At 34.6% G+C, this 24,482-nt stretch overlaps 3 protein-coding genes and 2 non-coding genes across 13 annotated transcripts; 3 read left to right on the top strand and 2 right to left on the bottom strand.

Moving 5' to 3' along the window:
- The first annotated feature begins 276 nt into the window (after nucleotides 1–276).
- On the top strand, nucleotides 277–3,394 carry LOC116004173 (eukaryotic translation initiation factor 6-2). Its single transcript, XM_031244111.1, has 7 exons — nucleotides 277–445; nucleotides 531–627; nucleotides 876–961; nucleotides 1,047–1,091; nucleotides 1,959–2,089; nucleotides 2,699–2,809; nucleotides 2,958–3,394. Exons 1-7 carry the CDS (start codon nucleotides 436–438, stop codon nucleotides 3,213–3,215), a joined length of 738 nt encoding a protein of 245 aa, XP_031099971.1. The 5' UTR covers nucleotides 277–435; the 3' UTR covers nucleotides 3,216–3,394.
- A 536-nt stretch (nucleotides 3,395–3,930) lies between these two features.
- On the top strand, nucleotides 3,931–15,401 carry LOC116006297. Of its 9 annotated transcripts, XM_031246649.1 has the most exons (8): nucleotides 3,931–4,295; nucleotides 6,958–7,064; nucleotides 7,532–7,590; nucleotides 8,783–9,154; nucleotides 13,766–13,927; nucleotides 14,499–14,676; nucleotides 14,772–14,861; nucleotides 15,097–15,401. In XM_031246649.1, exons 5-8 carry the CDS (start codon nucleotides 13,800–13,802, stop codon nucleotides 15,151–15,153), a joined length of 453 nt encoding a protein of 150 aa, XP_031102509.1. In that variant the 5' UTR covers nucleotides 3,931–4,295; nucleotides 6,958–7,064; nucleotides 7,532–7,590; nucleotides 8,783–9,154; nucleotides 13,766–13,799; the 3' UTR covers nucleotides 15,154–15,401. The 9 variants fall into 9 exon arrangements, with proteins under 9 accessions (XP_031102509.1, XP_031102517.1, XP_031102493.1 ...); XM_031246657.1 differs by lacking the exon at nucleotides 8,783–9,154 and having other exon boundaries at nucleotides 7,559–7,590; XM_031246633.1 differs by lacking the exon at nucleotides 8,783–9,154.
- Nucleotides 15,402–18,416: 3,015 nt separating this feature from the next.
- Nucleotides 18,417–20,780, top strand: LOC116010632 (ABC transporter G family member 23). The gene has a single exon (XM_031250116.1). It carries the CDS (start codon nucleotides 18,635–18,637, stop codon nucleotides 20,624–20,626), a length of 1,992 nt encoding a protein of 663 aa, XP_031105976.1. The 5' UTR covers nucleotides 18,417–18,634; the 3' UTR covers nucleotides 20,627–20,780.
- Nucleotides 20,781–22,713: 1,933 nt separating this feature from the next.
- Nucleotides 22,714–22,803, bottom strand: LOC116011522. Its single transcript, XR_004097072.1, has one exon. It is a non-coding gene; the product is annotated as a small nucleolar RNA snoR114 (small nucleolar RNA).
- A 9-nt stretch (nucleotides 22,804–22,812) lies between these two features.
- On the bottom strand, nucleotides 22,813–22,883 carry TRNAG-GCC. The gene has a single exon. It is a non-coding gene; the product is annotated as a tRNA-Gly (tRNA).
- Nucleotides 22,884–24,482: the final 1,599 nt, after the last annotated feature.

Here is a 24,482-nt window from a genome sequence, read left to right as displayed (position 1 = left end):
TTATAGTCTTGGACAAATTCACAAAATCCCCAAAGCCGGAAGACTAATTGCGGAATTGCTTTCAAAAAAATAAAATAAAATTGCGGAATTGATCCAAAATTCAAATATGGGGATCAAATGGGTTTGGCCCAAGACGCATTCTAATTGAAACTTCAAGTCCAATTTAGTAATCAAAATTTTAAGCCCAATATTTACACAGATTTGTTTAACCCATTATCTAAGACCCATTTTACCCATTATCCGGCCTAAACATTTTCCCCTTAACCTTCTCATTTGATCATCAGCTGGAACAGTAGGGTAGAGCAAGGGTTTTGCAGAGTATAACCTGGTAGGGGCCGTAGGGGTTTTCTTCGCGGCTTGCAGAGAACCAGAGAGGGTTTTGAGCTACGAGTCAGTCTTTCAGAGAAGGTGAAAGCCGCTGGTTTAGTTATTACCATGGCAACTAGTAAGAAAAAAATACGATTATGTGAATAATTTGTTATTTGTTCTATATAGTTCAAACATTTATATCGAAATTGATTTTGGTGCAGGGTTGCAGTTCGAGAATTCATGTGAAATTGGGGTCTTCTCGAAGCTCACAAATGCTTATTGCTTGGTCGCCATCGGTGGATCAGAAAACTTTTACAGGTTCGTTTGACTCTTTTATAGCTATAATAATAAATAGTTTCTAGTCTGTATTTTGATTGCTGGGAAGGGAATGATTCGATGTTGTTTAGGAAAATACTACATTACTATGTTTACTTCCATTTTATACTCCCAACTTTTACTCCACGCGACCTACATGAAAAAATTAGTACCCTTAAATTTGAGTAGTAAGATTTGGGAGTAAATGTAGTAGAACTTGGTTGTTTATTACATGTTTATGTTGTTTGTAGCACGTTCGAAGCTGAGCTAGCAGATGTCATTCCAGTAATTAAAACCTCCATAGGTGGAACCCGGATAGTTGGACGGCTTTGTGCTGGCAAGTCTTGTAATGGCTTTTAGAATGATATGCAGGAATGCTAGCTAGGTTATTAGCTCTTATTATTCTGTTTTTAACTTTGCAGGAAACAAAAATGGGCTTATTTTGCCTCATACTACTACTGACCAAGGTAACTTCATAATTACAAATGTTTTATTTTGGTCAGTGTGTGTGAGTGAGTGTCATGTTAACACTCAAAATTAGGATGTTTATCTTTAATTATTTGATTTTAAAAATTTTCCTTTCATGTAACCTGTCCAATTTTGCAACTCTGCAAGTGTGTAGCCATTCTATGAAGTTATAGTACATCGTGTTGGTTTGATATTTATTGGTTGGCAGGACTTGGGACTTGACTAGGTTGAGTGTCTGAATGGCCCATATCACACTGCTTAATTTGTGGTATGCTTAAACATATAAGCGAGGCCTAACACTAAAGCTTTTAAATAAGGCTAGATAAGATTTAATTAAAGAAGCCTCCTTTTCAAGAACCTCAAGAGTTGAGGGCTTGAGGCATCATGAAGAAGAGGCTTTTTTGAGAAGCTCAAGTTCGGCAAAGAATTTCTATTCATCACACATTGATGGCTTTTTCAGTAAATGAATTAGAAGATTTAAAGATGATCGGATATGGTATCTGTGTGCTTAGAGGAATTTTATTGAGCCTATGCATTGTTCAAATTTAACACTTATTCTTAAAATTAAAAAAAAAATCAGGATTAAAGATGTTCAAGTTTAGTATATGGATGTTTAGAGAAATTGTATTAAGCTCATTCATTGTTTAATGTCCTAAATGTAACATACTAGCATTTTTCTAAAAAATAAATTTCCTAAATATAAAACTCACAACTGCTGTTAAGTACTGTATATATTTATTTACATTTTTCTTGTGTTAAAATCATTTTTTCATAGGATTAAACACCATGTGATAACTTCCTTATTCATGATTGAAAGATTAAACTGACTTGTATTGCATGGTCCTCTGTCTTCTTTCTGTTGGAAGAGCTTCAACACTTGAGAAACAGTTTGCCAGATGGTGTTGTTGTTCAGCGTGTTGAGGAGAGATTGTCTGCTCTGGGCAACTGCATTGCTTGCAATGACCATGTTGCTCTTACACACACAGATCTTGATAGGGTAAAACATCTATTTCTTTTAGTTGGAAGAGTTTGTGTAAGGATCAAATTTCATTTATTTCTTTAGGTTGGGAAGCTTTGTTGTGAAATATTTTTTAATTTTGCAATGCTGTTTGTCAATATGTTTCACTTTTTAAAAAGCCTTTCAAGAAACCTTTACTGTTTCCCTATGGCATTGGGTGCCTCCTTGTCACTATGGGATACTAACAAAACATTGGGTCAGATCACGGATGGTTATATTTGGTTATTTGTGTGTCTTGCTGATTTGTGGTTGAGATATGAGGAAACAGTGAGTCACAGATCAAAGAAATTAATTAAAAATTATATTATAGAATTATTCTCCGCGTTGGTCTGACACCCTTTAATTCATTGTTTTTATGGAGTTTTGCTGTCTGAGATGTGTAATTGTTAACTCTGGAAAAACATTTTGTTTGTGGGGAGTGTGACCAAATTTGTGGAGGAGTTTTGCAACTAGCCAATTCCAATGTCAATAGATCACTCCTACCACAGTACCACATGAATATTCTGTATTGGTAGTGCATGTTGTATCCAACTATCTGTATCATTATTTTATTTCTGCAATGCGCTTATTTTATGGGTTTTTGATTAGGAAACCGAAGAGTTGATCGCTGATGTTCTTGGAGTTGAAGTCTTTAGGCAGACAATTGCCGGAAACATCCTTGTTGGCAGCTATTGTGCTTTTTCTAATAGAGGTGGCTTGGTAAGTACGATATTTCCTTTTGTGGAAATAATTCCTGTCCTCTTAACCATTCTTCTTCTTATCACGAAATAGTTAATTTGAATGGCATCGGATATAGATGAAGTTTGAACCATCTACCCGAATTCACTATTCCCCTTGGTTTGAGCAGGTACATCCTCATACATCCATTGAAGACTTGGACGAGCTTTCAACCCTCCTCCAGGTTCCTCTGGTGGCTGGAACTGTGAATCGTGGGAGTGACGTGATTGCTGCCGGATTGACAGTCAATGACTGGACAGCGTTCTGTGGGTCTGATACCACCGCAACAGAGTTGTCTGTCATTGAGAGCGTGTTCAAGTTGAGAGAGGCTCAGCCTAGTGCTATTGTCGATGAAATGCGAAAATCGTTGATTGACAGCTATGTCTAAAGTTTTGTAGTTCACATTTAAGCCTCCTTGGCACCAAGCCACCAATACTATATAGAAGGGGATTGATTCTTCTGCTCTTTGCTTTGTTCTGTTGTGTTCATTTGTAATGTTGAAATGGTATTGTCATGGTAATCAAATACATTTGTTGTTAAGTGTTACATTGTTATTTTGTCGATGAACTTATAACTAATAGTCTTATAGTATAATATACTTTTGTCATTCTGGGGTGTTAACACTGGACGAAATATTAATGTGAAGCACCCAAAAATATATATATACGTAGTATATTTTTTTTTTGAAGCACCCAATTAATATACGTAGTATATTTTTGGTTTAGTGTACATAGGCAAAAGAAGCAACAAAAATCACACGTTAACCTGAATCTGTAGTAGTTTCTAGCTATCATATTATGTATTAGCAACTATTAATTGTAGGTATAGAATGTGTTGGTCAAATTTTATCAGTGATTTGGTTTTTCGAGACATGGATATGAAGTACAAAAAGAGCTTTCAAAATTCTTCTCAACAAAAGAGTTCACTTGTCATTTGAGCTACGTCATTGTGTTTGATTAATTATTTTAATTATTTAGATTTTAATGATTAGTTATTTTCATCATTTAGGTTCCAATGAAAATGTCAATATATTTTGTAAGAGAAGTAAAAGTTGGGGAATATATAATTTGGGAGCTCACCAAGCTACCCTTTTCACCACCACGTTCCTCTCGGCCTCTCTGTTTCGTTGGCCTTTTCTACCGTCTGTGTTATTTTCACCGCAAAGATAAGGCTTTGGTGAGTGGCGAATCAATGCGTGAAGGATAATGGGGTGCATCTCTAGGGTAATTGGGTCTCGAGTGAGGAGTTCAGAGATGAGAATACGTGCGGTGATGAAGAAGAAGACTCCGCCGGAAGGAGTGAGTGGTGGAGAGGATGAGGGTCGAGGGAGTCCTGGCGGGTTTTTGGCACTTGTCTGTGTTGTCCATTTTCTGTCATTAAATTCCTTATGGCAGGACTAGAGTTTCGCTTTAAATTTGGTGGAATTAATCAGGTCACATGGTGCCTAACATCCTCAAACCAGTGAAAGGTGAACATTCTTGCCGTTTTAGTTTTTACAAAGAATGCCACTAGCTTTATATATATATATATATATATATATATGTTGTGTGCACAATTGCTTGTGATCATTCTAGCAGGCAGTGCAAAATCTGGGGTGAAGGGAGTAGCAACTCCCTCATCTTTGTTCTTATAGAACATGAAATACTAACAAAAATGAGTAGCTTTAATATTCAACTGTAAAGCTTCTCAATAGGATTTATAGACTATAATAAATAAGAGGGAAAGGAAAATCACTTCAAAAATATTATTTTTAAATTGTTGATTGCTAATGTTCCAACTTGTCTGATTGTAGTATCAAACCACTTGTATCAGACTCTACTTGATGTTTCTTATGCAGGGAAGTTGATACTTGGGAAGGGGAATTGCTTTACTAAATGGACTTAGAGATGGTGTACATTTATCCAACTTTTAGTAATTATATGAAGGGCGGTGGTGTGTCTTAGAGGCTATAGAAAAACAAAGTTTACTTTGAGTTATGAGAAGTATAATCAGCTTTAAAAGATGGTACTTGGGGGTATTGCGAGTTCAGATAAATGCATGATGAAAAACATATATCATTAGAACTGTAGAAGGGAAAGAATGGCTGTGGGAGTGATAGGTTTGAGTGAAAATGAAGTAGAAGAGGAAACAAGAGTACAGGAATGAGGTCTAAGAACTCTTCTGGTATTATCCTTAGTTTAGTTGAGTAAATCTTGGGGAAATTGATGGTTGAGAATGTTAGACAAAGCATAAAGCGTGTTGGAAATTCCTTGGTATGGGGACAGTTCTTGGATACAAATATATAAAGCAATAGAGGGAAATAAAAGCCTCAAGGAAATTGCAGTATTGGAGACACTGGAGACTGGTGTTAGTTACAATGTAGGATCTGGTCTTTGAACTTTACCTTCTACCATGTGCATTTTGGAAAGTTAACCCTACTTGGGAATCAAAGGGGCATTTTTATTTATTTATTTATTTATTTTTATTTTATTTTATCTAGCACGACGCATACAGAAAAGTATCCTGTAATAAATGTAGCAGTTCATACATATAACACCTAGAGTTTCCTTTTAACTTTATATTCTTAAATTTAGCTGGTTTCTTGGTCTCCAAATTTTGTGTTATATCTTCTCGTATTGTAGCACGGCACTCTATACTAAGGTACACAAAGATGTTTGTTTGGAGGTACAAAAAGATGAATAGGTAGAGAACTACCTGCCCAGTTACGAGCCAAATTTGTATCTCCAAGTTGGTTGATGATTGACACCCTTTGAGCCTACCAACTATCACCTTAAATTGCACGTAAAATTCACCGCACTACTCCACTGACAATTATAGTCCACCCATTCATTAATGATTAGTCTTTACACTTCTGAAATTTTAGCATTAGAAAGACTGAACAAATAGTAACTGTGTATTACACGATGAACAAGAAATGATTTTGAACGATCCTTTTTTTTTTTTTTTTAAATAAATCTTATAAAATGAAAGAAATAGTTTTTTTTTTCTTCTTATGATCATTATCTATTAAGAAAAGTTTCTTCCTTCCACTCTTCATTTTGTAAAAACTATCAATTAGGATACTCAAGTTTTACAAATTCAATATGCCAAAGTTTCAAACAAAATGTTCAAATTATAAGGACAATAGCTTCTTTATTACCTGCTTGAAAAAGGAAAGACGGAAGTAAAGATCTGAACAATCATCTTCCAAGCCATAGAAAGGTCACTTGTAGAGTGTTAGTAAATCTTAAGTATAAATATAAAGGTTTAATTCTAATCTACTATGCTATATGGGTCATTGGATTTTGCACTGAGATTGCATTATCCTTCTATTATTTAGTCATTAATTCCTATTTAAATTGTATGTGTATTTCCCCCCTTTTGTGAATTCTAGTAATTCTTTATAACATTAAGAATAATTCATGGCTGTCATCCATTTGTTTGTAAGTTGACAAGGCTATCTTCACTTTTATTTTACACTTCCTTTGATTTCCTTTGATTTAACTTATTCTCCATTTTAGTTAGTTAAATTCTCCTTTCTGCATCTTGTACTTGAAGGCCCATTTTCTTATTCTATGAAATATGCATTGGTGGTTTAGAATTGATTCAAAATTTCAACATGTTTTTCATTGGCCTGTAGTAGTATGTCATAATATTAAATTCACATATTGAATTTTGTTGATTTCTTTTGCAATTTTATAATACTGACTTGAATTGAGGTGTTTGAATTTTAATATTCAAATTTCAAAGTTTCAAACACGAGGAGCAGAGCTTGGCTATTATAGTAGACTTCTGTTATAAACATTTATAGCCATTCAGTGAAGTTCTTGGAAAGTTTCTGACTCTGTATTTTCATATTTATGATAGTAAGCCATGTGATTAATATGTACAAATAAGTAAATTGCTGGTTGGTGATTCTTCTATAAGATTTGAATAAAATCTTGATTGGATTATAATTAATGAAACAATTGTTTTTTCACACTTGTATCTTAAATCATCATATGTAAAATATATTAGTGAGCTTACCTTGCCATATTTTCAGGCACTGTTTTCATATGTAATTATGCTTGAATCCTGTATATTTCTTGTTAGAAAATTGTTAAATTAAACATGAACTCATTTTGGAATTGATCTTTGTATCTTTTCTACAGGTCTGATATATTAACTTTCTGTTTTGGGATATATGGATTTGGACTAAATTTAACAGGCCAAAATCTATCAAATCCAAGTATCCAACTAATGGCACATATGATGGAAGGTATGGATAGGGATTATTTATTTTGAGGCCTAATTGTTACCCAAAAAACTATAGCTGTGCTGTAATTTGTGTTAACTTATGAATATTAAATCGATACGGCACTGCCAATACAATGTTGCCTAACTTTTCAATCTGATTATGACAATTTTCAATATCATTGAATAAATATCCGCATTAAATTTAATCTCTTGTTTCTAACCCTAGCCGCACTCACCTTCCTCGTGTTTCTCTTTTGATCCCTTTTTCCCTTTCTTCTCTGCCTCCGCCGCCACCGTCTTTTCCCTCTTGTGGCGCTCTCCGTTCCTTTTCTCTTTCCTTGTCCCCGCATGGTAAGTCTTTTTTTGAGTTTTTTCCCTAGTAGTAATATATCATTGGAGTCCTTGACAATTGCACTTCTCATTTCTAATAATTTTTATACCATCTCTTTCATTGTATATCTGACAGTTTCTTTTGCGTTTATTTTGCAGCATCAAATGGATGGCGAATTCAATCAGCTACCAGACTCTTCAAGCTCTAACCACGTGGTGTAAGTCAATCTCTTTTTGCCAACAAAGATGTTGTTGGTATGTTTGTGGAAATATTAGAATTAATATGCATATACAATATATTTTAGGGTCTGGAATTAGTGATGCTGATTTTATTTTTTCCTAGTTTAGCTATCATTTTATTTACCTTCCTAGATTATTGGATTTTCTTCCCTATAATCAATCTTTCTTTATGTATAAATTAGTGTTTGTATTTTACAATTAGGTAATAAGAACTATCTAGAATTTCTTACTCTAAACTTCTAGTTCTTCTCTGGTGTCCCTCACCAAATCTCTCTAGTAGCTATGTCTAAACTTGATGAAACCCTTCCAGTAGATTCCTCACCTTCGGATGATGCATCCAATTCATCACATCATTCTCACTTGACTGTCACAAATCATCCTCACCTTCCTCAAGTCCTCAACAACTCTCCTCTCCCAATGACCTGTCATAAACTCAACTGCCACAACTACCTTCAATGGTCTCAGTCACTTCTCATGTATGTCTCTAGCAGAGGGAAAGACGAATATCTCACTGGTGAAATTGTGAAGCCTAAGGAAATTGATGCTACCTATTGGCAATGGAAATATGAAAACCATATGGCAATGTCTTGGTTAATCAACTCCATGCTTCATGAGATTGGAGAAAATTTTCTCCTCTATTGTATAGCCAAAGAAATTTGGGATGGAGCCCATGACACCTATTCCAGTTCTTAAAACACTTCAGAACTACTTGAAATTGAATTGAAACCAAGCTCTTCGAGTTAAAGCAAGGGGACTCCAATGTAACACAATATTACAACACCATAACAAGGTATTGGCAACACCTTGATATGTTTGAAGTATACTCTTCGAAGGTTCCTGCTGATTTTGCACTTTACAAGAATATTGTTGAGAGTTTTCAAAAAATAAAAGAATATTGTTGAGCAAGAGAACCTTTAGATTTTTATTAGGTTTGAACAAGGACCTTGATCAGGTCAGGGGGAGAATCATGAGTGTCAAACATTTTCCTTCCTCCCATTCACAAAGTTTTGTTTTTGTTTTTGTTTTTTTTTTTGTTTTGTTTTGTTTCGTTTTGTTTTGTTTTTTTTTTTTTTTGAAGTTAGAAGGGAGGAAAGCCAACAACAATTTATGATGGCCGACACAACTTCACACTCAAAAGGCTTTGCGATGCTCACTCATACTTCCTCTCAGGATAACAGGCCTTGGAAGGGGAGCAGACCATGGTGTGAGCACTGCAAAAAGGATGGACAATTTTTGTGAAACTTGCTGGAAAATTCATGGCACGATTGGAAACCCAAACCCTGTATTGAACAAGGCCATGCTAATATGGCTGCAACCTCTGAAGCATCACCCAATGAAGTCAGTCCTTTCTAAAAAATTCAACTTGAGGCACTGCAAAAGCTTTTTGGGCAGATATCTGTTGCACAACAATCAATTCCACCTTCAACTGTAACTCTTTTAGTATGATGAGTCATCAAGGCACCACCTCTCACACATTTGCTACAAATTCCAATAACACAGGTCTTTGGATTGTGGATTCTGAAGCATTCGACCATATGTCAGGTGATTTAAAGGCATTCTTTACATTCAAACCGTTTTTTAATACCACCATGGTCAAAATTGCTGATGGATCCCTCTCCAAAATGATAGGAATAAGATCTGTCAAATTGTTGGGCTGGCCGGTAAAGGCTAAATCTAGCACCCGGTGGCTGGGGGATTGTTGGGCGGAGGCTGGTAAAAGGTAAAAGGTCAAGTCTAGCACCCAGCGTCTCGAAAATGTGTAGTGGTATAAGGAAAATGTGTGGCGGTATAAGGCTAACTGATGAACTTCTCCTTTCATCCGTTCTCTTTGCTCCTAAATTAAATCGCAGCAATGCAACCTACACTCCATCATTAAACTCACTAGAGACTTGAATTGTGTGACTAAATTCTATCCTAATCTTTGTGAATTTCAGGTTGTGGGCTTGGGGAAGGTGATTAATAGTGCTGAAGTTTGTGGTGGTCTCTATATTCTCAAAAAACACTCCTGAAAATAAACAAGTTCCTAAGTCAAGTTATGTTTTCAATCCTGGTTTTAGTTATGGTTTCAATTATGTTTCTGTTTCCAATGAGAGTCTAGTTATGTTGTGGCATTTTTGCCTTGGACATCCAATTTTGCCCAAGTTTTTTCATTGCGAAGTGTGTCAACTTGCAAAACATACTCGAAGCATTTACTCAAGCAATCTTTACAAACCTTCTCAGCGTTTACGTAGTGATATTTGGGGACCTTCAAGGGTGAAAAATGTTAATGGTTCTAGATGGTATGTATCATTCATTGATCACCACACTAGGACCACATGGACATTCCTCATGAAAGAGAAATTAGAAACTGCATCAATTTTTGAAGTTCTTCATTCCACGATTCAAAATTAGTTCAAACAAAAAGTTCAAGTTTTGAAAACTTATAATGGGTAGAATACTACAACACAATTCTTGGCCCAAAGTTTTTTAGATCAGGGAATTGTCCATATTAGTTCATGTGTTATACCCCTCAGCAAAATGGGGTGGCTGAGAGAATAGGCACTCCCGTGAAGTCTTTTGATCCATCATGTTTTCAAATCATGTGCCTAAACACTTTTGAGGGAAAACTGTACTTACTGCCACTTACCTCATAAACCGTATGCCTAGTCGTGTCTTAAGGTTCACAAAACCACAAACTTTGTTACTACAAGCATTCCATCATCTCTTAAGTTTTTCCTCAGAATTGCCACTCAAAATCTTTGGTTGTATTGTTTTTGTCCATATCTATGATCACAAAAGAACAAAACTTGACCCCAAATCACAAAAATGCATCTTTATTGGGTATTCTAGTATTCAAGGGAGCATTTGAGGGAATATCAACTTTAGAAAGCACTTCAAGGACAATCATTAGTTTGCCTTTCTGCCCCTAATGTCCTACCATACCAGCATCAAACTACTCCAACTAAACCTAATTTATCACCTACATCATCTAGTTCTCTATTACCTTCTCAAGAAGATGTGAGTCTAGAAAACATGATCAACTACATCCTCTCTTCCTACAGTAAACTCATCTTCACCTCTAATAATCAACCACCCATCCTTAGAAAACACTCCACCAAATTCACCTCCTCGAGCACCACTTGAAGACAGAAACAAAGAACTTCGTGTTTATAGAAGCAAGGACTGTTCAAACACACATCTGAGCTCACTTGACCTTGAAAATCATGAAGGCAATGACTCTATGACCCATGAGTTGGTGCCTACTACTATTGATGATCTTAATTTGCCTATTGGTCATCGGAAGGGTGTTAGAACATGCACTAGTCACCCTATAGAAAGGTATGTTGCTTATGGGAAATCAACTCCTATGTATCGAGCCTTTGTCTATTCTCTTGATCTTGTCCAGATTCCCACAAGCATTTACGAGGCACTAAGAGATCCGAAATGGAAGGTTGTTGTCGATTAGGAAATCAATGCTTTTGAGAAAAATGGCACATGATTTCTTGCTGAGTTGCCTCAAGGAAAACATGCAGTTGCATGTAAGTGGATTTTCACTGTCAAGTACATCCAAATAGGAGTATCAACAAATTCAAGGCTCAGTTGGTTGCCTAGGGGTTCACTCAATCATATGTTGTTGACTATCAAGAGACCTTTGCTTCTGTCGCCAAACTCAATACAGTAAGAGTTCTGTTATCACTTATTGTGAATTGCAATTGGCCTTTATATCACTTGGATGTAAAAACTGCATTCTTAAATGGAGAATTGGAAAAAGTCTATATGGAAATTCCACCAGGTTTGAAGAACTCCAGTGGTCGACTGGTATGCAAACTACAAATATCTCTCTATAGCTTGAAACAATCACTTCGGGCATGGTTTGATAGGTTTGCAAAGTCAATTTTAAAAGTTGGGTACACTCAATGCCTAGCTGATCATACCTTGTTTGTGAAAATCTTTTCAACAGGAAAGTTAGCAACTCTCATTGTCTATGTGGATGACATAATCCTAGTTGGAGATGATTTAGGTGAGATTTCAAACCGCAAGAGATTTCTTGCATCATAATTTGAGATCAAAGAGCTAGGATCCCTCAAATACTTTCTTGGGATGGAGGTAGCTTGATCTAAGGAAGAGATTGTTATATCTCAATGAAAGCATCCTTGATCTTCTAAGTGAAACTGCAATGCTTGGGAGTAAGCCAGGAGATACTCCAATAGACTCTAACTTGAAAACAAATCGGAGTGGGGAACCAATTCCAGTAGAGAGGGGGAGTTATCAAAGATTAGTGGGAAAACTAATTAATCTCTCCAATACCAGGCCTGATATTGCTTTCTCTGTCAATGTTTTAAGTCAACATATGCACACCCCTAATGAGGAGCATTTGGAAGCTATTTATCGTATTCTAATTTCTAGGTACCTCAAAATGACACCAGGTCTTGGGTTGTACTTCAGAAAACATGACAATTGAGACCTAGAAGTCTACACAGATTGAAAGCTACTCCACTGCTTCCAACTTCTTCACGAGATTTGTCCATCAAACCTTCTCTTCACTAGGCTTGTTCTTGTCCAAAAATAGAATCCCAGTTCTCTAAGAATTGAACTTCCAACTCCATGAGTTGACTTTTCGCCAACAAATGGTAATTTCTTTTGTGTGAGGAACTTTCGCTATTTTGGCATAGAGAGTTTCTGGTTTTTTTGCATTTTTCTTTAAAGGGGGTGAGCTTTTGCACTTGAAATTTTCTTGGTTCACCTCATTTTCTCTTACTTTGTCAACCTTCTCCGTGTTTATTAGGTCTTTTTATAGTCGCATTCGAAATTTTCCATTGAAGAGATAGATAATGGCTCTGTTTGGTAAATGGCTGTTAGCTGATTGGGTTGGCTGTTTGGGTTAGAAGGTATGATTTGTTGATAATATTAGCTGATTGTAGAAAGTTGTTTGATAGATTAGCTGTTAGCTGATAGCTGTTTGGTATAATTTCTTTTCTCAAAAAGCTAATTGAAAAGGCTGCTTTGAGTAGCCTTTTGAATTTTAGCATTTTGGAGTTACAAAAAGCTTATTAACCAAACAACTAATAGTGGTCAAATAAGCTAAAATTGGCTGATAGGTTGATTATTTACCAAACAGGGCTAATATCTAATGTTTCTGTTGCCAATTCATCCCTCTTTGTTTGTTGGACAAAAGCTTTTCCCTAGAAGCTTTCCAGACATTTTGTTGCTTCATTGTACTTCAGTTGCATTATTAGCGCTTTTTGTGGCTTCTCAAAAAGTACCACTTAATTCATTGATTTTTCTTTGGATGTTAGGATATTCCAGTTGAGTCTTGTTGTGCACACCTAACAACTCTTTTTCTAGTAGATACGAGGAATGTTTTGCTTAAACATTTTCTGAGACTTAGTAACTTCATATCTTCTGACTAGTCTTTCTTCCTCAGGTTTGTCTCTTTTGCATATTTGACTCTATTGGTTTCCGGGACTTTTTCTTCTGATGTCTTCTAGAGGGATCTTTCTGGTCCTAACAAACTGCCACTTTTGAAGTCCTTTGTCTTATGGTTTTTCTCTCTTCTGATTCTTCTATTTTCTACTCCTCTATCTTCTGCTTTTTTCTGAACCTTCATCTCTTTTGATTTCTTCAGAAGTGCTTATCTTCTAGTAAATGCCTTGTCTTTTGGTGAAATTTTCTGCTGTCTGGTATCTTTCTCTTTCGGTTTCTTCTGAAAAATTGGCATGACTTTTACTGCTTGTATATCTTTTGGAATGTCCAATTTTGAATTCTTCTGATTGAGCATGTGTCTTAAACTATGCCTGATTGTTTGGATGCTATTTGATTGTTGGCCTTAACAATTTTACTAAAATAGAAAATCCAATATAATTCCCTTGCATTTTTAATTAGCACAATCAAAATCCCAATAGTACAATTATTCCTAACAATGTTGTGAATAAATATTTCTTCGGTTTCCCTTTTGAATGGGTACTACTTTATTGGCTTGAATAGTTTTCTTGTTCGATGCATAATATTTCATTTTTTTTGGCATATACTTTCTTTTAGTAAGTTGTATTTGTATCATTCAGTTAAACTTCTATCATGGTTAGGGGTTTTTCACATATTAGTACTTATATTCATGAGTGGAAAATAAATTTGAGAATTACTTGTTATGACAAGATTTTTTGAATTTTTCCACAGGCAGCAAGTGTCGGAAGTGGTTACTAATGAGCCCATGGTTGAGACAAATCCAAAGAAGGATGTTAATTTGTTCTTCCAATTGATTGTTAAAGGAGCACTTGGGCAAAACAGTTCAGAGTACAATAAATATATTCAGCTCCTTGAAGATTACCGGGAGAACAGGCAAGTTTAGGGGGCATTTGGTTCAAACATCAGAATAGGAATTGTAATTAGAATTAAATACTTAGTAACTGTAATGAGTTTTAGTAAATGTAACGCATAAACGCACCACACATACATTGCACCAAAAATGCACCATTAGGTATGCATCACAACAAAATGCACCATTAGGTACGCATAAACGCACCAAACAGTGTTCGAAAACGCACCATTAGGTGTGGTGAGATATGGTGCATTTTTTTTTTGGTGTGGTGCGTTTTTTGGTGCATTGGTGCATTTTATTGTTGTGCGTTTCCTAACACTATTGGTGCATTTTTGCATACCTAATGGTGCACACCGACTGCACGTTAAGGCCTGACCACACATGAACTTGGCCCTACACATACATATATGATATATGTGCATATATATTAAAGTTACATATTGAATGCATTGCCATCTTCTGAATAGTGGTTGTTTATTTTGTGTAGTTATGTCACTTGCATGTGAATATATCAATATATCATGATAGATGACTAACTGTGACTGTTGAAAATTGGAAGTAAAATTTCTTGCGTTTTTACTTGTTTTGCAGAATTGATATCGTTCAATATGTACTAAAGGGAAAGCAACTCCTATATGACTACCCAGATCTTTTTGCTGGATTTAATATCCTTACAGGTGTTGGAGATTATGCATTGAATCCTTCAAGAAAGTGCTCCGTTCCAAAGGAACTACTTTCTAGAGCAATTGTCTTGTTTGACCTACTGAAGGTACTTTCTTAAGTGAAACCAGATTGAATGATTTTACAATCTGAACACATGCTTCATTTGAGATTTCGTTGTTTTTTTTTTGAATGTCATTACAGAGTTTGCAGGATAGGCGATACGCTACCCTTCTAATGGTATATGAGGAATATCAGAAAGGGAGAATATGCCGTGAGGAGATGCTGGGAGAGGTCATCTTTATTGATATATATATATAAAGAATAACATATTTATATAAATGCACTCGTTGGTCACCTAGCCTTATTCATCCTTTAACTTGTGCTTGAAGAAAAAACGATCCGATTGTACCCTGGTTTAACCGTTTTCTCATAGAACATCTTAAGTTAACTGGCGAGGCATCACAATCTTATTGCATCGTGAGCCTTCAGTTTCGTTTTGTCTTACTTGTCTGCTTTGGTATCACAGGCGAAGTATCTTTTCCTGTCACATTATGGGGTAGCAGAGTTGGCTGAGGAATTGTAAATGCAAAGCAGGAAAAGAGAGAGATTTGCAGAAATGAAGAAGGGGATGATTCTCTGTGTGTTTGTATGTGTGTGTGTTTTTTTTTTTTTATAATAAATCTCTTGTAATCTCTTTTTCCTGTGGCTTTGTTGAAGAGAACTTTTTAGTTATTTGCCTAAGTTGAAAAACATGTACCCTGTAACTCAAATTACTCTGAGGTTATTTGCCAATAGGCTTTTGGTATTTGAATTTGGAGCAGGCTTCATTGATCAGCCGCAGTAAAGTTCTGTACTCTATGCTATATTGATTATTGAAAAAATTAGGAAAAGGGTATATACACCTCCGAACTTTATTTATGATCAATTAGGATTCTGAACTTTTAAAAGTTGTAGCCAAATACTTTGTGTTCAGATGACATGTAGTGATTCTCCCATATGGGAGGTCATGAGAACATGCTTTAGTGGAGGTGAACTAATTCTTTGTGCTTCAATAGGTTGAGAAAGTATAGATGAGTAGATACTACAATATAATAGGGCCAGTTATATTAAAAAAAAACTTTTAAAAGTTGTAATTAATGTGGTACATCGTCCCTTTTTATTGAGACTATAAAGAATATTATAGTTAAAGAAGAACATTAAAAAGTACTAAAATATTTATGTATTATGTAAAATTTTAATATAGTTTAATTGTTTTATTGATTCAGGGGGTTAAAAATGTAACATTTTTTAAGAGTCAAGAGTGCATATCGCAACAAAACATACGGAGTAATTAAAGGACTAGAAATACATTTATTCTTTAGGACATCCTCAATAGAAGTTCTTGACTTCTTGGTGTGGTTTTTGAGGAAGGAAGGCTTATGTGAAGGAGAGAAGGCGGGGAGAAAGAGAAGAAAAAAATCTCCTTGCAAAGCATTGTTTTTTATAAGAATGTGGGATCCACTAAAGAAAATAGAGTTTCGCGCCTAGCCGGGCTAATTAATGACTTTTTCTCCTTTTTATTTTCTTTTAAATAAAACAAATTCTATCTTCTATTTCATAATAAAAATTTCTCAAAAACTACAACTATTGGAGATGCTCTTACTACAAATAGAAAATGGTTATGTTACTTTTGTAAATAATATTTTAGCACTGCTTTTTATTTATAGTATAATAATAATAGTGTTTTTCAAAATCAATATAATAGTACAAGTATTTGGTTGGTGACCTGCTTATTTAAAATGAAGCTTCTGTGAATAGTTTCTGTTTGAACTTGAAATGTTTTTCTTATCTACTCTAAAAGGTATTTTTATGGTATTCTTTTTTATTGATAATACTTTTAATTAAAACAAAGAAGAATAATTTGATATAAGATTTCCGATAGAACCCCTATCCAAGAGGGTTGGAGGAAGTAAACTACGACATCGAACCTCCACCTTCCTACTAGAATAAGACTTTTAGGGTGACCATTGAACTATTGAGCTAAGCCCCGCAGGTAGTCAATCATTTACATCTTTCATTATTTAAGATATAAATTTTTTTTTTAAAGCTAAGGATTTTAATCATACTTCAATTTATTATATTTTATTCCAGATCTTCATTGTGATGCAATAGGGTTTTACCAATGTTCACTTACATATTGACTTGAACACTAGCAGCAGCAATGTTAGATTATTGTTAGGTGCAATAGATCAGATAAAAGATATTTGAGGATATTCTATATTTTAAAAGCATTTTTTTTGACGAGGGAAACCCATGGTCACTACTGAATGGTTTGCATTGAATAAATTCCGTATTGTGACCTTAACTGACAAATGACTACAATGAGGTAAACCAATCTAAATTGCTCATAGTTGACCGACTCAAACCAAGAAGGTTACCATCAAGCTGCTCTTGCTAGGAGTCATCGACAAATGACAATTATATAAATTACTTAGGTGATTCTAATTTTGCATGACTAATTAATCCTAAGCCCACAAATTTTGCTCCTAGAGCTATTGCATAGGTAAATCGCAAGTTGCACAATCAACGGGCTCCAATTGACAAATTATTGTGTGGACCATGGTCCACATAGCTGTGTGGACTATGAATGCAATATATATTTTTAATATACTAAAAATACATTATTTGTGCACTGAAGTTACATTATTTGATAATATATAAAAAATCATATACTACACAAATGATGTACTTTAGGTATACAAATAATGTGCTTTTAATATATTAAAAATGTACTTTTTATTTAATAATTTACACAAGTGTGTGGACCATGGTCCATGGAATAATAATTCCCTACAAGAGTTCTATTACATAGACTCCCATTTTATCAGTCGTTATACCGTGGACCACAGTCCATGGAATAATAATTCCCTACAAGAGTTCTACTACATAGACTCTCATTTTATCGGTCGTTATACCGTGGACCGTGGTCATTGATACTACATGTCTTCTCAAAAGATAGTGTCTTATATTTATTTTAAAAATATATTATCGAATGAAACTGTAGTTGTGTTGAAATGTAACTACAGTGTATATGAACTGATACTAAATAATAGTTTCACATTTGTGTTTTATATTACCGAATGAAACTGTAGTTATATCGAAATGTAACTGTAGTTGTGTTGAAATGTAACTGCAGTGTATATGAACTGGTACTGAATAATAGTTTCACATTTGGCAGTGTATATGAACTGGTACTGAATAATAGTTTCACATTTGTGTTTTATTATGAACTGGTACTGAATAATAGTTTCACATTTGTGTTTTATATTACCGAATGAAACTGTAGTTATATCGAAATGTAACTGTAGTTGTGTTGAAATGTAACTGCAATGTATATGAACTGATACTGAATAACAGTTTCACATTTGTGTTTTTTATATTATCGAATGGAACTGTAGTTATATCGAAATGTAACTGCAGTTGTGTTGAAATGTAATTGCAATTGTGTTGAAATGTAACTATATTTGTGTTGAAATGTAATTGCAATGTATATGAACTGAAAGTGAATGCCGCGTAACGGAGGTAGTTTTATTTGTCTGTTTTCATTAATCAAAACGACGTCGTTTTATACCACATCACTCTTATTCTCATGATGTGTCAAGATATGATTATGGAAAATGTGGACATCAAACATTTGTGTGAAGGAGTAAAAGTAGGGAGTAGAACTTGGGAGTCCTAGTATATTTTCCTTCCTACAATTTTATGTATTATATTTATATTTAACTTGAAGGTTAGAGGTCAGAGACTGCAAAATCTGAGGATAAAAAAACCCCATTTCTGCACTGCATACATACATTCATTGATCATGCATGCAAGTTAAGTACAGTCAAAGCTTGTAGCTGGCCAAACAATGGATATCATTACACTTCTCTCTTCACCTGTATTTATTATCCAATAGCGCAAACAATCTGCAGGTTTGTTCAACCTCCTTTCATCAACTCAAACTCCACCTATCTCTCATCTCACCATCATCACTTTAAGCCTCTCTCTTCTTCTTCTTCACTCCATCTTTTCCACCCATTCTGATGATCATAATGAGCTCCGAAAACCCCCAGATTATGGCTTCGCAGCCTTTCCACACTACCCCTGAGGAGGACCCAATCGTCATTTTCTCCACTTCCAACTCCAGCTCCCCCGCCAAAGACTCCACCGCCAGCCAATCCTCCTCCTTCGTCTCCTCGCCGCCGCGTCAGCCCCCCGCCGCCGCTCCGGCCTACGAGCTCCGAGTTCGGAGCCTCTCCCACAGCATAGACCCCAACGAATCCCTCATTTTTCGCCGTTTCAAGAAACAGAAACCCATCGTCAAGATTCTGAAATCCGTTTCGTTTGTTGCGCGAAGCTCGGAGATTCTGGCCGTTACGGGGCCCAGCGGGACCGGGAAATCCACGCTCCTCCGCATCATATCCGGCCGCGTGAGGGACAAAGACTTCGACCCGAAGACGATATTTCTTAACAATTGGGCTGTGTCCAGGCCGGCTCAGCTGAGGAACATATGCGGGTTTGTGGCCCAGGAAGATGATCTTCTTCCCCTGTTAACTGTAAGGGAAAGCCTTATATTTAGTTCAAAATTTCAGCTAAAAAACTCGACCCCGAAGGAGAGGGAAGAGCGAGTGGAGAGGCTAATGCAGGAGCTGGGGCTTGTCCATGTGGGGAATAACTTTGTTGGGGATGAGGAACAGAGAGGGATTTCAGGTGGGGAGAGAAAGAGAGTCTCAATTGGCATAGAATTAATCCATGACCCTTCGATTCTCCTCCTAGATGAACCCACTTCCGGGCTAGACAGCACCTCAGCTCTCCAGGTAATCGAAATGCTCTCATCAATGGCCACATCTAAACACAGAACCATAATTTTATCCATTCATCAGCCCAGCTATAGAATCCTCCATTATATCTCCAATATCCTAATTCTCTCCCATGGCTCTGTGGTCCACTCTGGCTCTCTGGAGCTTCTTGAGGAAACCATAAACCAAATGGGGTTTCAAATTCCCCTGCAGCTAAATGCCCTGGAGTTTTCCATGGAAATTATTTCTGATTTGGAAGCTCATTCGACCGCCCAAAACATTAACTCTGCAGCCTATCTGAGGTGGGAAGAAGCCATAAATCATGACCAGGACAAAGAGATTATTGGAATTGGGGACTATAAACATGGATCATCAAATGAGTCATGGTTTACAAGTTTGTTTGAAATAGCAGTGCTCTGTTCAAGGTTTTGGAAGATAATTTACAGAACAAAGCAGCTTTTATTGGCAAGAACTATGCAGGCTATTGTGGGGGGGTTAGGGTTAGGAAGTGTGTATATTAAGGTGAAAAATGATGAAGGTGGGGTTGCAGAGAGGTTAGGGCTTTTTGCATTTAGTCTCAGTTTTCTACTCTCATCCACAGTTGAAGCCCTCCCAATTTACCTCCAAGAACGCAGAGTCATAATGAAAGAAGCCTCAAGAGCATCCTACAAAATCTCATCATACATGCTAGCCAACACCCTCATCTTCCTCCCTTTTCTCTTCGCAGTTGCCATTCTTTTCGCCATCCCGGTTTACTGGATGGTGGGCCTCAACCCCTCCCTCCTGGCCTTCGCCTTCTTCACCCTCGTCGTGTGGCTCATCGTGCTCATGGCGAGCTCGTTGGTCCTCTTCCTCAGCGCCATCTCCCCCGACTTCATCTCGGGCAACTCCCTCATCTGCACCGTGCTCGGGGCCTTCTTCCTCTTCTCGGGCTACTTCATACCCAAAGAATGCATCCCCAAGTACTGGATTTTCATGTACTATGTTTCCCTCTATAGGTACCCTTTGGATGCTTTGCTCACCAATGAGTATTGGAGCTTGAGGGACAAGTGTTTTTCTTGGAGTGGGGAGGATGAGTCCAAGTGTTTGCTTACTGGGAATGATGTGTTGAAGAGCAAGGGGCTTGATAAGGATACTAGGTGGGAAAATGTTGGGGTCATGCTTGCATTTTTTGTGTTTTATAGGATCATATGTTGGATTATCCTTGCTAGAAAGGCAGCAAAAACAACAATATAGCAAGCTAGAGTTGTTGTACTTATTGCTTGTTTAGATCTTGGATCAAGAGATTAGGGGTGTCCTTGTGATGTAGTGGAATTCATTATACCTTTGTATGTATTCTTCCAATGTCATTTTTACTTTCTTGTGTGTAGATAAAAGGAGTTAATTCAAATATTTTGTTAGTTTATTGTTGTTGTGCATTGCTATGTCAGTTTATGGCCTTTTAAAAATGTTTTTTGTTTTTTTTTTTTCATTCTCTTTCTATTTGAGTTAGTTGGTCATGGGGCCATGGGATTCTAATTCCATGAAAATGAGGGAATTGTAATTCCGCGGAATTATAATTCCCTCCCACCAAACGAAGGAATTTAGTTCCCTTCGGAATTAGGTGGGAATTATGCGGGAAAGGAATTTAAATTCCCTCCAACCAAACGCCCCGTAAGTTCTATTTTGTGTATTTATATATGACTTATGTAACCTTCTGGGAACTGTATTAAGAATCATGGTCTAGTATGGTATCAGCCTTTAGGTTCCTGATGACATAGGTAAATGACAGTACTAACCCCAATTGCAATCTATACTATATATAAAAGTAAAAGTCCCCTATTTCATTTTCCCGTTCAAACGGTTGTAGTCGATTAATTAAAGATTTTATTGGTCAAATAATTAATAAAACTTATTTGGTAAGAAAATGTAAAATTAATTTTAACTAATATCTATTAATTGATAATATTGTTTCTATATTCACATATCAATACTATTAATAAAAGTAAAATCCTCTCCTCCAATTTTCCCACACAAACTAATATTATTAATTAATTGGTAAAAAAATTAATAAAATTTAATTAGTAACAAAATTTTATTTACCAAATTCTCATAATAATTAAACCATTATAATTGTGAGAATAATGGAAACAAATTCTGCCTAATTTTATTAAAAAATAATTTATTAATTATTATTTACACTAATAATAATAATGTGAATACTTATCTATACTTCTATATCTATACTACTATTACATCATGTTTGGTTCATAGAATGAATTTTAAGAGAATAGGAATAGTCTTCCATAGGGAATGGAATATGCCAGGAATATAATAGGAATTGTATTCTATTGTTTGGTTCGATGAAGGAATAGACTTTAGGAATGTAGTTTCAGTGTTTGGTTGGTTTAAGGAATACAAATTGAATGTGTTTAAAAGACATAAATACCCCTATACAAAAATTTTATTATTATTATTATTATTATTATTATAAATTTTTACCCCGTAGTAGTAGTAGTATAATAAAAGGTCACATTACTACTTGAATCTTGAAGTAGTAGTAGTAGTATAATAAAAGGTCACATTTTACCTTGAAGAGTTGCAGAAGAGGATGAATAAAAATATAGGATAAGAGAAAAGACCAAAAGACTTTTAATTGGAAGGGTAAATGATGTCATTTATTTAAAATATAATAAGGATAAAGATTTAAAAAAAAAATAGGAATCTAATAGCTTATTTTTGAAATACTGACTTAGGTAGCTTATTTTCAAAATAAATTCTTATTTTAAACTACTAGCTTATTTTGAGAACATTACCAGTCTAGTAGCTTAAAATAAGCTATAAGTTTATAAATAAACTCAGACAAACAGAGCCTATGTTATTTGAAAGACGAAATTTAAGTGCATGTATAATTGAAGGACTTACCACTATATGCATATAATAATAGGATTAAATATGTTATTTTCTCAATTTTAAAATACTTAAACTAACACGATATATTGATATGATCATATTGATATTATGTTTCTTTCATAAAAATAGACATCTAATTTTAAGAATAGAATACAACTATATATTTGGAAAATTGAAATTAAACCTTTCATTCAAATCAATTATCAAGTTTGATTATATTACTTTATACATTTATTTTTTGTTTCAATGACTGTTATAGTTGTATTAGGTTTCACTCCAATTGTACAAAAAGCCAGTATCATTTCATTAATTTGTCATTTATTTATTTGAAGTTTATCAACAAATAAAAGAAGTTTTGGGGTCAAAATGTTACTGACATGCAAAGTGCTGAGATTTTAGTGGAAAACAATGCAGGAGTCCAAAAAACAAAGAAACTCAGATGCGCTATTGATCGTCCGATTTATAGATCAGACAAATCGTGGCGACCCATCACCACTTGAGCGCTTTATTCATCACTGCTTCAAAGAGAATGCACCAGCCGGGAATCGAACCCGGGTCTGTACCGTGGCAGGGTACTATTCTACCACTAGACCACTGGTGCTTCTTGTTTGTTGCAAAGTTATTCATCTTATTTATAATATCACTTTTAAATTCAGTTTAGGCAAAATCAAACCTCTATCATTTATTTTTATTATGTTACTAGTTTTTCATAGGATAATGCCCAATGTTTATGCTTAAAAAAGTACTTCAAAATATATATGTGCAAGATTATATAGGACTATAGGAGATATTCATGCATATGTAATTGATTATTGTCGAATTTGTCGATTTAAATTGGTAATTCAAAGTATATGAATGCAAGATAATATATGAGATGCTGATTATAATTGTTACTAAAATAAATGTTTGCAATTTTGTAAAAATGTTAGTCTAAATATTTAGTCTAAAAATGATACTATAAATAAATACTACTTTTTTGTAATAAAAATTTATTAATTTTAAATCATATTAATAAAGAAATATGATTTACATTAAAAGTGAATAACTGCGGTGTAGTCCAAAATATTAAGAGTGGTTTTTCGCTTCAAAATTTTTGGGTTATTTGAATGTTTTCTTTGTTTACAAATCCTCCAAAAGTAGTTAATATTATTTGCTTCAAATTATATATATATATATATATATATTTCCACATGTTATTAATATTTTACTTGGTAAATAAATATATAACATTATTTTGTATTATAACTTTGATATTTACTTACAAGATAGTGTAAAAAAAAGACAATGAATAATGTAGTGAATATAATTAATTAATGAATTTGAAGGTAATGATTATTTGTATTGTATAAAATAAAGACAATATAACTAATAAAATTATATCTCTTTTTTAATTTTATTGATAATTAATAATTTTTTTTGTTCAAATAAAGATATTGTAAACATCGAATTCTAAATTAAAGAAATGCATATGTATTTTTTTTGTTATAGTTACTAATTTATTTAATTTAATAACAGTAATAGAGTGAATACTTACTTTTCAATAATATATTATAACATATTCATAATATATGTTCAACAATGATGCTAACTCCGATTGGGATGTGGTTCAAAATTAAAACCTTTCTTATAGAATTGAAATTAATAGGTAAATTAAAATATAAATTAGTATATTGCTGTCAGCATTTGTCCTTGCCAATATGCAGATGATCCAATCTCCTTCTCTCTCCTTCTTCTCTATCTTCCACTATTCCATAAAACTCCTCAATATCTATTGATGCTCTAAGTTTCTTGAGTAATATTGCATATAGTACTCCCAATTTATGTGGGTCATGTCCCTAGAGTCATTGCACTACAGGCATTCAGTTATGACATCAAGTCAGATAAAGAACCACTATGCTAAACCTCACACTGCTGCCTTCATATTTTATTACTATGTTTTTCTTATATTAATATAATTACGACACGTGATGAAAGTTTACTAATTACTAATAGGAAGGCCATGTATTTTCAGTTAATCGTTTTTTAACAAAAAAACTTTGGCTTGATTGATGGTTAAAGAATTTACAAAATTTTGGCTAACAGTAAATTCTGTTCGAAACTATCGGTTAACCGAAATTTTAAATAAATAATATATATATATATATATATATATATATATATATATATATATATATATATATATATATATATATATATATAT

Source organism: Ipomoea triloba, chromosome 2 (genome assembly GCF_003576645.1).
Source record: "Ipomoea triloba cultivar NCNSP0323 chromosome 2, ASM357664v1".
NCBI lineage: Eukaryota > Viridiplantae > Streptophyta > Magnoliopsida > Solanales > Convolvulaceae > Ipomoea > Ipomoea triloba.
The sequence above is the reverse complement of the archived record's forward strand: the minus strand, read 5'-3'. Positions and strand labels throughout refer to the sequence as shown.

Coding starts and splice junctions, on each gene's coding strand:
- LOC116006297 (XM_031246617.1), top strand. CDS start 7,391: ATGGTAAGTCTTTTTTTGAGTTTTTTCCCTAGTAGTAATATATCATTG. Junction 7,591..13,765: donor TCAAGCTCTAACCACGTGGT/GTAAGTCAATCT, acceptor ATTTTTCCACAG/GCAGCAAGTGTCGGAAGTGG. Junction 14,677..14,771: donor TCTTGTTTGACCTACTGAAG/GTACTTTCTTAA, acceptor ATGTCATTACAG/AGTTTGCAGGATAGGCGATA.
- LOC116010632 (XM_031250116.1), top strand. CDS start 18,635: ATGATCATAATGAGCTCCGAAAACCCCCAGATTATGGCTTCGCAGCCT.
- LOC116004173 (XM_031244111.1), top strand. Junction 1,092..1,958: donor TCATACTACTACTGACCAAG/GTAACTTCATAA, acceptor TTCTGTTGGAAG/AGCTTCAACACTTGAGAAAC. Junction 2,090..2,698: donor CACACACAGATCTTGATAGG/GTAAAACATCTA, acceptor GTTTTTGATTAG/GAAACCGAAGAGTTGATCGC.